Here is a 14,266-nt window from a genome sequence, read left to right on the forward strand (position 1 = left end):
ATGTTGAACAGAGTGTCAAGTATCAGAATACTAACTAAGACAAATCGCTTGCAAACTTGATTTAAAGAAGCAAAATATATCATTTCATATAAATGTTTTTCCATGTACATAAAACATACTTGAAGAGTCTATAATATTGCAAAGCCTTCTTTACAAATGAGTCTTTTAAAAATACCAAAAACTGTTCTATAAAGTTCATTGTGAAAGCTTTAAAATTTATGTCATTAAAAAACTTTTCACGGATATCCTAATTATAATTATTACTTGTTTACTGATTTATTTATATAGAGTTTTGATATTTGATGTATTTACCATAGCATATTATTTTGTTAGCAATTAAAATAGTAATGGAACTTGAATTTAATATATATATATATAATATAATATAATATATAGTATAATTGTATATTAACTGACTATGCATTTTTCTTAAGCATCTGTACGCTGTGATATGTTATAATCTTCAATTTCTTGGTTTAATATAAAAAATGATGTTTCAGGACGGAAATGAAATGCACAAGGTATACAATAAATGATGATTTATTGTACACATTGTTTAGTAAGCTCCATAGCATAGGAAAGAAGTGACGTCATTCAGAGATATTTATTAAAGTAACACAGAATATTATTTTTTAACAAATAATACTTTTTGATTAGAAACAGTAATTAATTTATTCTAGGAGGAGCTTACTCTATTTGTCCTAAAAGATAAATGCGGTATTTCACAGATATTTTAGTTTTCCATTTTTAATTACATTTTCTAATTTCAAATGAATTATATTTTTTATAACTTTATGGAAGGCTATTGTAGAATGTACTACAAAACATTTCAAGAGTTTTAAATATTTTATATACATTTTTAATACGAATGATTAAAATTTTCAATTTTCAGCGTACTAAGCATATTTTTTGGTTTCACTTTAATATATAAATAGAATTATTAAAGATTTGCAATTTCTAGTAATTAAATTGACATTGACTTCTTCTATGATATACGAACAATTTTTTAATTAACTTTTGGTAACTATAATTTAAGATGTAAAAGTTTATAAAATCAGAAGAGCATTCCACTAATTCTCATGTATTTAAAAGCATTCATTTCCAGAATATAGAAGTTATTATAAAAATCAGAGTTAAAAATATAAATATTGCAGATCAGCAAGAAATTATGCTCAAGGGTATTAAAAATATACAAATATATCGCATAGAATCGATAATATACCATAAATTGCTGTGTATTCAATCTAATTATTTACTTTAGTACACATCATAGGCCATATATATTGAAAATGGTACTACATTAGTTCTTTTTAGATGATTTTATACACTTTACATGTCGTTATAAAAATTTATGTAATAATGATTAAACCCTAAACTTTTAATACTGTTCTGTAGAAAAAATTGCATTAAAAAATTTCGATTTGATGTTCTTTCAGGCCTATCTATAACTACATGTAATACAAAATTCATATTTTGTATATACCCCTTTATGGAAATTATTATTTTTATCACTTGAATATTTTTGTTGTAAATTTTTATTCTCTTCAGTTTTTTTTTTTACGTGGAATGTGATTTTTTTGTAATAGTATAAAATAAACTTATTTCTAAATACTTTCTTAGGTTTAAATACTTTTCATATCAGTCCATTCTCACTGTTTCATGTGATTTTCCTGACAATAAAGTTTATAAAAATGTCAGATCCAAAAATTTCTCTTATAGCTACACACAGCATGTTACTGGTATATTATTAACCCTGTAAGTGGAATACACACATCGTGCATATACTCTCTTGTTGACATACAATTCCATTTTATATTTAACAACATTTTTATAAAAAATGATTTTTATATATCTACACATGTAACAGGGATTATCTCATGCTGCAAATATAGCAATTCATATTCATTATATTTTTGCATTTTCGCAATATATGAAAATCATTCAGATTAAAATATAAGGACTCTATAAATAATTACTGAAAAGCTAAAAATTTGGAGGGGTAATTTTTGGTTTTAAATATCTCAATATTTTAAAAAAAGCAATTTAGATAAAAGAAGGTTAACATGAAACATTATATTCTAAATAGTCTTTCAACAGATCATTTGATAAAAATATTTGTACACCAAATTGTCATAAAGATATTTCATTTTTAAATTTGTTGTTTTCTTTATAAACATAAACAGTCTCAAAAAGGTTAGGAGTATGATATAAATTCAATTTGTTCTATTTTTTATTATTCTTGAAAATCTAATAATACTGAATTTTATCATCTTCCCTCCAAGGTCATAACTTAAAACATCTTTTATACAAGTTGCAGTATGAATACAGATTAAATTACGAATATTATTTAAAAACGCATACTTTGATTATGGATACCCCTTATAATTTTACATATATCCTCGTTTTATATCTCCTTGAATATTCTTTGCGGTTGGCCTGACAAATCTAGGTGCTGGTATGCGTGATGGTGGTCTAGGAATAGCGCTCATAAGATTTGAAGGTCTATTGCCTGTGTTCCAATTTGTTGGTTGTCGCAGTCTCGTTTTATTTTCAACTTTCATAACTGGTTTATTAAAAGCCTGTATGATAGTGTAACATTTAACAAGTAATCTTAAAAATTATTCGTAAACAAAGTTTATATACATAAAACAAACAAAAAACTCACTTCAACTTTTTTTACCATGTCTACTTCATTCTGTTGTTTCAATACAGTTTCTGTAGATAGATCTTAAAAAGACACATTAGTAAGTACTTTTTATATAGTCGAAACAATCAAAATTATATGAAGATTGTTAAATACACTATTGTAACTTACCATCAGTATTTATTGACTGACTAGATCTTGTAGGACTTAATATTGGAGAGCTTGTTTTAACATTGAAGTCAATACTTAATGGCGAATCACTGTCACAATTATCAATACCATTCTTTAGTATAGGAGAAGACAAATCTTTTTTTACATCAACCCAAGCACTTTCTAAAACTCGCCTATTTAATCCAGATGTTGCATCTTGTTTCAAACCTAAAATATAAGGAATATAAACATTATGTTTTATATAACATAATATATTTTTAATATCATGATATAAGTATTACTAACTTTCTTCTTGCATCCGTACTATCTGATGCAGTTGTTCAATATTCATTGGCTGTGTTGTATATGAATTGTGGCTACTATCCGAACATGTACTAAGTCTATCATCTAAATCAGGTGCACTATGAGCACTATGTGTACTTTCAATACTTTCTGTAGATCCTGCAGCACCTAATACTTGAAGTTCCCCAACACCTGTGTTCAATTCTAAAAGGCGTTGTTCAGAACCACTTCTCATTTTTCCGAGAGAATACAATTTGTTTGCTAGAGTTTTTTCAACATCTCTTACAATGTTTGGTTGCGAACCTTTCATGTATCCATAATTAGACACATTTGTACCTGTTATGTTAACAGTTTTCAACGAATTTGATACAAGATTCGGATTAGACTTTTGAAGAAACTGTGGCAATTTTGAAAACATCCGCGGTACATGTTGCTTCCGCTTCTGTAATTTTGAAATTGGTTTTACGAATGTAGCGTCCGCGTTATCAAATGATTCTGCATTTTCCATGTCAGTTTTGCCACCATGATTACTACTCTTTTTTGTGAATGTATAATATTTCTTTTCTGGCGAATTTTTAATACAAGCTCCTGCCTCGTCTGCTATTTCGGCATGAAGTTTAATTTTGTTAATTGGTGATTCCTTTTTATATGTATTGTATCTATTTTCTATAGGAATATCATTCTTGACATTCTGGCTTAGAGCCTCATTGATTTCCTTCTTAGTTTTCCCAATTTGGTGTTCTTTAATTACATGATTGAAGGTAAAATCCAGTCTATGATCTTCACTTTTGTGTATTTCCGATAATAATTCTTTCCTCAATGTCGGCGCTTTAAAATTTGAATTTAAAGCTGTGTTGTATACTCGAGATGATTCTAAAGGCTTAGACTTGGTAATCGTTCTATGCGTGAAATTTAACATGTCTATACTTTTGGGAGTTGACTGGTTGCAAAGAGGAATAGGCAACTTGAATATAGGGTTGAAAGCATCATCGTGAAGTGTAAAAGAAGAATCTGTAGAAGGTATGGAAGGTTCATTATCTTTCAATACATCATGAACTATACCTTTTTGCAAATCGTATACTTGATCTTTATCACATTGCATATCATTTTTACCAGTTGAAATTATACCATTAATTGCTTTTTCAGTATCTGCTGTACAATATGTAGTATCTAAAATATGCGAATTTTCTGCTTTTTGAAAAACCGAAGGATATGTAGTGTTTAAATTGCATAATTCTTTTCTCTCACTATTTTCTGATTGTAATATTTGTGTATTAGTATCATCTTTATTTACATATGTGGAAGACAACTTAGTTATACTAAATCTATCTTTATCTGAACTTGATAACACAACCATTGCAGAAGCTTCATCAGCATTATAAGTTTCATTTAATTCTCTTTCAATGTCATCAGATTTATTCGTTGTGCTCAGGCAGTAGCTTTTGTTATTGTCTGCTTCATTACTTTTTAAGAAAGTTTCATTGACATTTGAATCTTTAATATCTTCACACTTGTAAATTTCTTGACTGCACAACTGAGTTATATTTAAAGATTCCTCATCTCTGTTACATTCTGTATTATGTAATGAATCATCTCTAGGTAATGAAGTGATAGATGAATAAAAAATAGAAGGTTGTGAAACGTTCATCAGTGGATCACTAAGGCCAGGTTCCATTAAATTAATAAATGAGTCAATTCCCTTTGATTGAGACATATTTAAGAATACTTCCATGCTTTCTTGACCTGATGTTACAGGCTCATCAGGGAGAAAATTAATATTTGTATTAGGTGCCATTTTTAACATAGGATGCACAGCTTCTTCTTTGTTTGTAGTAGATATGTCTGAATATTTGTTTAACTACATACGAAAAAGAAATATACTTAAATTTAAACTTATACTTTGAGCATATATACTATATGTATAATATATAAATATAAATAAACTTACATCTTCCTCTATATTTGAAAAATTCGAAGTTTTCCATGTATTTGACACAGGTGAAGATAAAGATTCCAAAATAGATTCAAAAGTAGTTCTACTAGACCGCTTTTTCGATCTTGTAAATGTTCTTGTATCAATAGATTTTTTATTAGCTGAATAAAATATATATAAATTAAACATATAAAATAAATATATTGTAAAAAAATAATGTTTGACATTTTCAATACCTGAAAAATTTAACTCTGGTTCAGTTTTTAACCAGGTGTACAAATCATGGACAGTGGATTCCATTTTATATTCTGATGGTATGTACAACCTAACAAGAGATATAATTCATAATCATTAGCTATTGCTTCAACAGAAGCTTACATAGACAAATATAGAATCTACCAAATGATTCATTAAACTAAAATACATATTCTTGCATACATTATGAAATATATGCTTCTTAAATTCTTAAAAGCTGTTATATTTTTAGTACTAAGAATAAAAAAAAAATATAAGCTTAAAGAGTATTTCTATAAAACATCAGCGAATTTTTTAATTAATTTTCAAAAAATTAAGATTTTTAATGTATGATAATAACAAAGTATGATAATCTTATAAGAAAATGACAATTCTTTTGAAACTTAAACAGTAGCTAAAACAATTCAACTATTGTAAACATTCGACATAATTACAAATTATCTTAGAACTACTTACCAGCCATCACTATCATCAAAATCAAAAACAGACACATCAATGATTTCAGTTTCATCAATAAGGCTCGTATCGTTTGTATACTGCTGCCGCACAATTTCTGTATCCACTTTCCTTTCTGACATGTTTTGCTCAGATTACGATATTAAAAGTTTCGATGAACACATATTTTACCGTTAAAGTGCCTTTTCCCGTTCAGCTCGATGACGTGGTAGATATATAAAAATAGTGTCACGTTTTGCCAAGTCATTTACAAAATTCCTCGGTATTCGGCACCGTTTACAGTTTAAAAGTATATATATTAAAATGAATTGAACCCTTGACAAACATAACCACAGATAGGACAATAGGAACTTTTATTCGGGATTTTCAATTTGTTTTCAAGAAGAATCAACGCAGACCACGGTACAAAATAAATTCATAGAAGGTTCGTTTTATTGCGTTTTCTTTCAACTTCCTTTGACTTTCCTTTTATAGATATCACTTTATTGTGGTTTAATATCTCTTTCACAATCTCTTTTTTCCAAGTTTCATTTGCCCAATAGAGTCTTAGCAAATCTAGGGAATAATGAGTAATAGCCTTTAGTTTTTACTTCAGAACATGCCTTTAAAAAACAGATTGTAAATTTAATTACCGATAGAGGGTAACAATTTTTTTGCACTAATTATACATATAGTTAAGTAGTCTTTTATTTTTCTCTCAGAATTCTTTGATACATGGTTTTAAAAATTTTATCCTAGCCTACGTAGAGATCGTGCTTTAAGAAGTTTAATTACATATTAGTATTCGTTCGTTTATGATATTAGCAAAAAGAAGATTAGATAATAATAAAAAAAACAATAAAAATGTTAATAATCTAGTAGAAAATATTTTTAACGTTCAATTTCTTTCTCCCATGTGTAGTATCTTATCTTTTAAACTGAAACCAAGTTTGTTATATATGTACTTCCTCCCTGGTTATATAAAATAGTGAGTATAAGATGTTCGAATTTCTCCGATCGAAGTCAATTCGACTTCAGAGTTTGTTAGGATCAAAATTTATTAGTACATCTTGTAAATATAAATACAGAAAAGATATTAGATATGTCTATATAACATCGTAAATGTTTTTACATGTTTTTGCATATTTTATATTTTATATTTTGTAAATTAATATTAAATGATTGAATGTAATTAATGTAACTAATAAAATTTAGTTACTACAATAAATTATTTAATTATTTTGCAATTTCTTATGTTCATTAATAATTGAACTTAAATATCATACACGTTATATTAGACAGTACTACAAATTCATTTAATAATTATCGTTTGTGATAAATAGTCCCAAATAAAACTAGTAAAGTGAGAAATGATTGACATGCATTACATATGTTTTAGTTTAATGTGGATGTAACCTAACTTTTTTCATGATTGTTTATTGTGGTGTTTATCTGTGGTAATAAGTGTAATTATATTAAGAAACAACCGATTTTGTGCATAACATAAAGACGTAAGTTTTAAATGTTACTTCTGAATGATCAAAATTTCTTAAGTTTCATTAATCTTGTAATATAATATTTTGTTTCTAGCGAAAAAATTGGAAGAAGTTAAGCAGCAATATTTTTTAAAAACAACAAATTGGATTAACTATATAATCTAAAATGTACATTTAATGTACAATATCTACCTTAACTTTGTTAAACGAGCTTTAAATAAATCTTCACACTATTAAAAATTTATTATTTTAATAATGAATATTAACTCGGATAACAATGAACCAGTAGAAAAAAGAACTAAATCTAATGATATAGAAAATGATTCATTCAGTGTTTTAGAGGATGAAAGTGACACAGATAAACATTCTGAATGTCAAAAAATGGTGGATTTAATAGATAATGAAGATGAAAGTATTTTGCTATCAAATAAAGATGATGATGATGATGATGATGATGATGATAGTTTATTTCCATTTCCTCCTGACAATGATGTTACAGACATGTTGGAAGGAGTAAAATATCATGGATCATTTCCTACAATTACAGATCGATATTTTACTGCTTATTATAAATTAGATGTACAAAGTCCCGCAGATGACATTTGTATTTTAATGCATAGTAACCGAATTTGCATGCTTACTCTTGCTCCGAGTCACGCAATTCTTCAAGATGATAAACATATAATAAAAGTAGACTTCAAAGTTAGCAATAAATTAGATAGAGTTCAGAATAAAGTTTCTGGTAAAAGTAAACATGGTGCTCAACCTTTACAAATGAATTCTAACATTTGTATAATTACTTGTTCAAACGAAAAAACGTATGTTATAAAATGTTGTATAATTGGCAAATTGGTAGAAGTAAATGAAGCACTAATACAAAATCCTGAGCTCTTGTTGGAACCTCCACATAGAGCAGGCTACTTAGCTATAGTACTGCCAAATATAAAACTTTTAGACAAAATGAAAAAATCCTTATTAACTCAAGAACAATATGACTTGAAGATGCTAGAGCGACGAAGCACTACAAATCACTTGGAAATATCAGAAATATGCACATCAAATACTTTATTAAAAAATGACCTAAAAATAATAAATAAGGAAATTTAATTACTTACTATAGTGAAAACCAAATTACATTATGTAATCTTATTTCTAATTGATTTCATTTGGTTAAATAATATTATACCATTTCATTTAAACCTTCAACATGTATATACATAAAAATATTTACTTATATTTTTGTCTATTATAATCAATATTTCAGAACAGTAGTTCCAGTAACTGTTTTCTATCTACACTGCTGTAATCTTTGGTGTACCTTTCAGTTCATAAATTTGGAATAGTATTAAATAAAAATTATTTTTATTTAAATTACTCCGAGTTGAATTGTCAATGATACTAAAGACACCTTGGTAAACATTGTAATCAATAATTATTTTATGGCACCTAACATATAATTAAAACTATGTAATTCCTTAATTTACTGGAACCAGCCAGTTATTTACCTCGTGCTTTCTGTCTATTACATATAATTTGCCTCTGTAGTACCTCAGTTCGTATATTTAATAATCATTTATAATAGCGATGCAACTACTCTTGCGTTTCTTTGATAAAAGTAAATTCGTTTTCTGATTTTTGTACGATATTGTCATCTTTGTTACATTTAGTATCTTTTATGAGATTCCCTAAAATAATTCCTGCAAAGAGAATCATTCCTATCCTGTGATTAGAGATGAATTTTTTGGCACAGTCTGCAGGATTGTTGATATTCAAACTATAAATCTAAAAAGATATGTACATTGAATATTTCTTTAGATTATAACTTTTCCTTATACACTTGTTTCAAAATTATATAATGCATACCTGATTAACAAGATGTGTACCAACTAATCCTACTGCAGTGTAATATGGCCAAGTCTGTGCAGTTAATATACCTGATGCAAGTAACCCTGTTATCATGATTGTGCTGAATCCAGATAAATAAAGTTTAGTCTTATTTCCGAACTTTAAAGCTGTTGATTTTATGCCTACTATAACATCATCCACTTTATCCTATAATTAAAAAGTAGAGAATATATGAAAGCACATTAAAGTAAATTATATCAGTAAATTATGTAACATATTAAATCAAATATATCAGAAAGTTGAAATTTACCTGATGTGCATATATAGTATCATACAAAAGTGTCCAACAAATTCCAGCAGTATAAAGTGGCAAGCATACAGACCAATTACACGAACCATGCACTGCAGACCAACCCAAAAGAGCACCCCAGTTAAAAGTCATACCAAGGATCAATTGTGGCCAATATGTTACTCTTTTCATAACTGGATATACTATTACTAAGACTGTAACAAAAAGTTTAGTGATTTAAAGATATTTACTTTAACAGTATTTCTAAATTTTAATTAATAATTTTCTGAGAAAGACTAGTAAACTGTAATCATGAAACACAATCTTTTTTATATCCTCTATTACTAATAAGATGATCTCCAGTTGCTTCTTTATTTTTATATATATGTAATAAGTTATAATAAAGATAATGCTTTGAAAATTGAAAATGATTTGGCATTAATTAATTGATAAAATTAAGAAATACTGTTTTATATAAACTGTTTAAAAGTAGTACCTAGTGAGCTTGCACCCAATATAATACTATAAAGATTTAGTTGCAACAATATAAGCAATCCCAAAGTTAATTGGCTTCCAAGGAAAATCAATGATTGTAGGGGTGAAATTTCCCTAGTAACCAAGGGTCTATCTTTTGTTCTGGCTACCTAGCATTAAAATGTCCTCATAATATCTTATCTTAAAATATTTGTCAAGACAATATTACCATCCCATCAATATCTTGATCCCACATATCATTTATGATGCACCCTGCTCCACGCATGATGAATGCACCCATCCCAAAAAGAGATAAAAGTTGAAGGTCTGGTAAGGCACCTGGTGCTGCTGCCATGGCTATACTCCAACCACATGGCCAAAATAATAACCAAGATCCTACATTTATAAGTTACTGATCATTATTTGTATAAGTTACATTCATTTTATATTATGATTGTAATAATAATAATTTTTAACTAACTTCTTTCTTACCTATTGGTCTATCCAATCTTATGAGTTTCAGGTATGGTTTTATTTTAGGTGGAGAATTATTTACTAATTTTGCAAATGTGAGTTTTTGTTTTGACTGAACATTTGCTGCTTTAGCAAATTCTATTGTTTCATCACCCGTATTCGATAAGATCTTAATTGACTTTAATTTCTCTTGCGTCGGTGTTTTATCATTTTCATAATTATGTTTATCATACATGCAAGATATGGTATGAACCGTATTGCAAGAGTACAAATAGTTTACAACACATTTTCTTTGATTAAATTGCAGGTAAAATTTTAAACATTTCCCACGTCCAAATAATTGTTGATACAATTGCATCATTATCATAGTTTCGTGTTTTATTAGTTGTAAATAATATTTAGGAATCTGACATAACCTCAATTTCCTTTAATTCACGTCATGTTGTGGTTAAATATAAATTACTGCAAATACTAATCGTACATTTTGCTTAGTAATGTTACTAAGTATATCTTTTAAGTCATCTTGATAACAAACCTTGTGGTACTTTTTACATTACATAAGAAATGCAATAAAACGTGCTATAAAATTGAATCGTCATACTTTATAGCTGTACTACATGGATGTAATCTTGCGTAACACATACTTCGCATGCGCACAATACGCAATCGCGTAGTATATTTCGATACGCCGATACTTAAGATGATATTGTACTGTCAATATAATAAATACATGGTAAAGTAACATTTCAATTATTCTGATTCGAATCTGCTGGCATATTCAAGAAGATCCTGTTTAATTGTACATAATATTTTCTTAATTTAAGTAAGTATAAATTAAGTAAATAATAATTAGATAATATAGAAATACACTAAATAAAAATATACTTAAATATTGTGTTATATAGAAATAACAAAGAGATAAAGATGCCTATAATTCTATTTCTTTAAAACGTATTTCATAAAAATATTGAGATTTATATACGCATACGTCACCATACATGTATGTCATAACATATGATCATAAATAAATTAAAAAAAATAGTATTTTTTTATACATATATAACACTACACTATATATTAATATATACGATAATAATATTATCAATTATATATATACATTAATCAATTAATATTTCACAAATGCTTCTGATGTTAGTTGTAAATGATAGGATTATGATAGATAGATAAATCTTTAGCGAATATGTGGGTGGAGGGGAGATCCTGCCTCTCCCCTTGCATTTCTCTTTCTTTTGTAAAATATAACCTAGCCTAATCTAACTATCTTAAAATCCTAACATATCTACCCTGTAAACGTTAATTTCATAAACAAGTTAATCTCATAGACGTAGAAATATAGTGACCGAATAATAACTGAGGGGGGTGAAGCGACTTCAGCGGGAGAGAGGCGTAACATTTGTGACATTTGTGACCGAAAGCATGGATATGTTCATGAGTAGAAGTGAATCCGAAAATTGGTCAGGACAAAGTTAGCACCTCAGCGGTACTACCAGATAGAGCTACTATGGCTCATATACTCAACTACTTACAATATCCCGCTCTCCGAAAGTGACATCACACCCCACACCAGCCAATCAAATTTGTACTAGGTCCCTGTATTTCTATGTCACAATTAATTCATCAAAATAACGATTGTATAAACAGGTCTCGACACTCACCAGGGAAAACCTAGAAAATTGGGCCATGTTTAGGCATGAAAAATCAACATAAAAAGTCAACAAAGTCTGTGTTTTTGCGAGATAGACAGAGATGGGTGGAGTATCTCTGTCTCTATCTGAGACATTTATAACATGTCACGCATGCGCAGAACGAAAACCTTCTATGTTGATTTCTCACAACCAGCCACGGCTCAATTTTCGAACAATTTCCCCTAGGCTTCAGTATATGGGTGTCGAGACCTGTTTATATAATCGTGATTCAAATTTATTTATCTTATATCATCTACATCCTATGTTAGTAGGATGATAGGATAATTAAATTGATATACATATATTCTAGTATATAGTATACATATCAATGATTTTTCTCGACTCAATTTTCGGGTGGTTTTCCCTAGCAGGTGTTGAGACCTGCTTACAGGACGGTGGTATAAACTGAAGAAATGTTATATTTTTATTTATTTTAACGAAATAAAAAAGATTTTTAATCTCATGCATTTAAAAAAAAATGACAATAACTGTACTATTTTTTCGATCTTCCCCGATTGAGTTCTTCTTGTAATAGTAAAATAAAGCTTCCTAAAAAAAAAAACTGTTGTGAAATAGTCAAAATTGGGAAAAGTAGTTAAATTGTATACCAAAAACCTTGTTCTTGAAAAATCCCCATAATATCTCCATGTTAATATTCATAGGACGATAGATGAGTATAGGTACTTATTACGTGTAACGTGTAACTGATTACGATTACTGGTGTTATTTTATGTTCAAGGTACTTTCAGGAGGACTGCGGCTTTTTAAAATGTCTGCAAAACAGAAATTCGAAGTTTTATTTATTTTGGGTGGTCCTGGTGCGGGTAAGGGAACATTGTGCAGGTACATCACTAAAAAATATGGTTATGTCCATTTGTCAGCTGGAGATCTGTTAAGAGAGGAACGTACGAAGCCGAATTCAAAGTACGGAGAACTTATCGAAAATTATATTAAAGATGGAAAAATTGTGCCAGTCGCAATTACTTGCAGTCTTCTAGATAATGCCATGCAGACCAGCAATAGTCCGCATAAAAGGTTCCTGATTGATGGTTTTCCAAGAAACCAGGACAATGTTGATGGTTGGAATGAGGTACAAAGATAACAATAAATATCTTGTTTAAATAATGAAAGATTCTATACGAGGACGAAATTGTGTAATGCTTACCTTCTTTTTACAATACCTTTTATTTAATTTAGGCAATGTCAGAAAAATGTGTAATAAAAGGGGTATTGTTCTGTGAATGTAGTAAAGAAGTATGTACCCAGAGATGTTTAAATCGTGGTGCAGCAGGAAGTGGCAGGTCTGATGACAATGAGGAAGTTTTAGTCAAAAGACACGAAACTTACATTACAAATACATTACCTATAATTGAGTATTATGAGAAGCAAAACTTTGTATACAAAGTTAATAGTATGCAATCACCAGATAAAGTATTCGAAGATGCTAAAGAGGTTTTATCTAAAATTGGATGGTTATGAATTAGTAGGAAATGTTAATTGATCTCAGTGAGATCAAGTTATAATCCATTTGCATTTAATGTTATTTCATAAAAGAAAAAAAATGTACATATATATGTATATGTATTGTAAGAAAATTTAATTCATACTAGTGCAATATATTATATTTATATTGTCTTTAATTACATGTCGGGAATATTAATTTGCTTTGGTTTCAATATATACCCTTAGTATTTTTTAGTTTCTTAGTACAGGTAGCATAATGATCCATATGCACACTTTTTTAACATTACAATAATTTTCTACAAGAATCTATAAATATTTTATTGCGATTTTTGTTATTATCTATATGGGAGAGCATTTGTAATAAATTTGACATTTGTTTAAAATGTTTGTACTGTTCTCATTTGAATGAAATGTATTATACTATATAAAATATATTTTTGCTGCAATAGTAACTTGTTTTTTACTAGATCTTTATTTATAAATCTGATGCTTCAATTACACTTTCATAATTGAACATTATAATCGAAAATATTGATTTTATATTACATAGCATTCACAAAAAAATATTATCAAGAGTTTAATTAATTGATATTGAATTGATTGTTTTTTGAAAGTACGATATCTTTTTCATCACTTTTCAGTAATCATTCTTGTTATAATTTATAATCTCTTGGAGGATATTTATATATGTATATCATTACATAGGTGGTTATCATTAAGATAAATGATCAGTCTTTTCATGGTTATATATTCCATTTTTAAAATAAGATAGATACGTGATCGTACATATCGAAAGAT

At 28.3% G+C, this 14,266-nt stretch overlaps 4 protein-coding genes across 7 annotated transcripts; 2 read left to right on the forward strand and 2 right to left on the reverse strand.

The window, feature by feature from the left end:
* Positions 1–524: 524 nt before the first annotated feature.
* On the reverse strand, positions 525–6,212 carry LOC117163201 (uncharacterized). Its single transcript, XM_033345260.2, has 7 exons — positions 5,742–6,212; positions 5,267–5,355; positions 5,046–5,191; positions 3,101–4,955; positions 2,816–3,022; positions 2,666–2,727; positions 525–2,579 (listed from the first exon to the last, which is right to left on the reverse strand). The coding sequence occupies exons 1-7, from the start codon at positions 5,861–5,863 to the stop codon at positions 2,388–2,390; spliced, it is 2,673 nt and encodes an 890-aa protein (XP_033201151.1). The 5' UTR covers positions 5,864–6,212; the 3' UTR covers positions 525–2,387.
* Positions 6,213–6,461: 249 nt separating this feature from the next.
* On the forward strand, positions 6,462–8,590 carry LOC117163211 (protein Abitram). 2 transcript variants are annotated; one of them, XM_033345278.2, is made up of 3 exons: positions 6,462–6,708; positions 7,120–7,231; positions 7,311–8,590. In XM_033345278.2, the coding sequence occupies exon 3, from the start codon at positions 7,472–7,474 to the stop codon at positions 8,321–8,323; it is 852 nt and encodes a 283-aa protein (XP_033201169.1). In that variant the 5' UTR covers positions 6,462–6,708; positions 7,120–7,231; positions 7,311–7,471; the 3' UTR covers positions 8,324–8,590. The 2 variants fall into 2 exon arrangements, with proteins under 2 accessions (XP_033201169.1, XP_076481224.1); XM_076625109.1 differs by lacking the exon at positions 6,462–6,708 and adding an exon at positions 6,741–6,792.
* Positions 8,261–10,969, reverse strand: Coq2 (ubiquinone biosynthesis protein COQ2, mitochondrial). The gene is made up of 7 exons (XM_033345277.2): positions 10,834–10,969; positions 10,317–10,769; positions 10,054–10,220; positions 9,847–9,994; positions 9,372–9,565; positions 9,080–9,268; positions 8,261–8,998 (listed from the first exon to the last, which is right to left on the reverse strand). The coding sequence occupies exons 2-7, from the start codon at positions 10,663–10,665 to the stop codon at positions 8,807–8,809; spliced, it is 1,239 nt and encodes a 412-aa protein (XP_033201168.1). The 5' UTR covers positions 10,666–10,769; positions 10,834–10,969; the 3' UTR covers positions 8,261–8,806.
* Positions 10,970–10,978: 9 nt separating this feature from the next.
* Dak1 (cytidine/uridine monophosphate kinase Dak1) lies at positions 10,979–13,920 on the forward strand. Of its 3 annotated transcripts, none has more exons than XM_033345280.2 (3): positions 10,979–11,121; positions 12,744–13,094; positions 13,202–13,920. In XM_033345280.2, exons 2-3 carry the CDS (start codon positions 12,774–12,776, stop codon positions 13,481–13,483), a joined length of 603 nt encoding a protein of 200 aa, XP_033201171.1. In that variant the 5' UTR covers positions 10,979–11,121; positions 12,744–12,773; the 3' UTR covers positions 13,484–13,920. The 3 variants fall into 3 exon arrangements, with proteins under 3 accessions (XP_033201171.1, XP_076481231.1, XP_033201170.1); XM_076625116.1 differs by lacking the exon at positions 10,979–11,121 and adding an exon at positions 12,523–12,684; XM_033345279.2 differs by lacking the exon at positions 10,979–11,121 and having other exon boundaries at positions 12,735–13,094.
* Positions 13,921–14,266: the final 346 nt, after the last annotated feature.

The sequence above is a fragment of the Bombus vancouverensis genome, chromosome 2 (genome assembly GCF_051014615.1).
Source record: "Bombus vancouverensis nearcticus chromosome 2, iyBomVanc1_principal, whole genome shotgun sequence".
NCBI classification, from domain to species: Eukaryota; Metazoa; Arthropoda; class Insecta; order Hymenoptera; family Apidae; genus Bombus; species Bombus vancouverensis.

Bases quoted from the DNA above. Each gene is read 5' to 3' on its own strand.
- LOC117163201 (XM_033345260.2), bottom strand. From the start codon at position 5,863: ATGTCAGAAAGGAAAGTGGATACAGAAATTGTGCGGCAGCAGTATACA. The intron at 5,192-5,266 runs GTATTGAAAATG...TATTTTATTCAG, and splicing joins ACCAGAGTTAAATTTTTCAG to CTAATAAAAAATCTATTGAT. The intron at 3,023-3,100 runs GTTAGTAATACT...CTTATATTTTAG, and splicing joins AGTACGGATGCAAGAAGAAA to GTTTGAAACAAGATGCAACA.
- Coq2 (XM_033345277.2), bottom strand. From the start codon at position 10,665: ATGATAATGATGCAATTGTATCAACAATTATTTGGACGTGGGAAATGT. The intron at 9,566-9,846 runs GTACTACTTTTA...TTTTTGTTACAG, and splicing joins ATTGGGTGCAAGCTCACTAG to TCTTAGTAATAGTATATCCA. The intron at 9,269-9,371 runs GTAAATTTCAAC...TTTTAATTATAG, and splicing joins ATACTATATATGCACATCAG to GATAAAGTGGATGATGTTAT.
- LOC117163211 (XM_033345278.2), top strand. From the start codon at position 7,472: ATGAATATTAACTCGGATAACAATGAACCAGTAGAAAAAAGAACTAAA.
- Dak1 (XM_033345279.2), top strand. From the start codon at position 12,735: ATGTTCAAGGTACTTTCAGGAGGACTGCGGCTTTTTAAAATGTCTGCA. The intron at 13,095-13,201 runs GTACAAAGATAA...TATTTAATTTAG, and splicing joins ATGTTGATGGTTGGAATGAG to GCAATGTCAGAAAAATGTGT.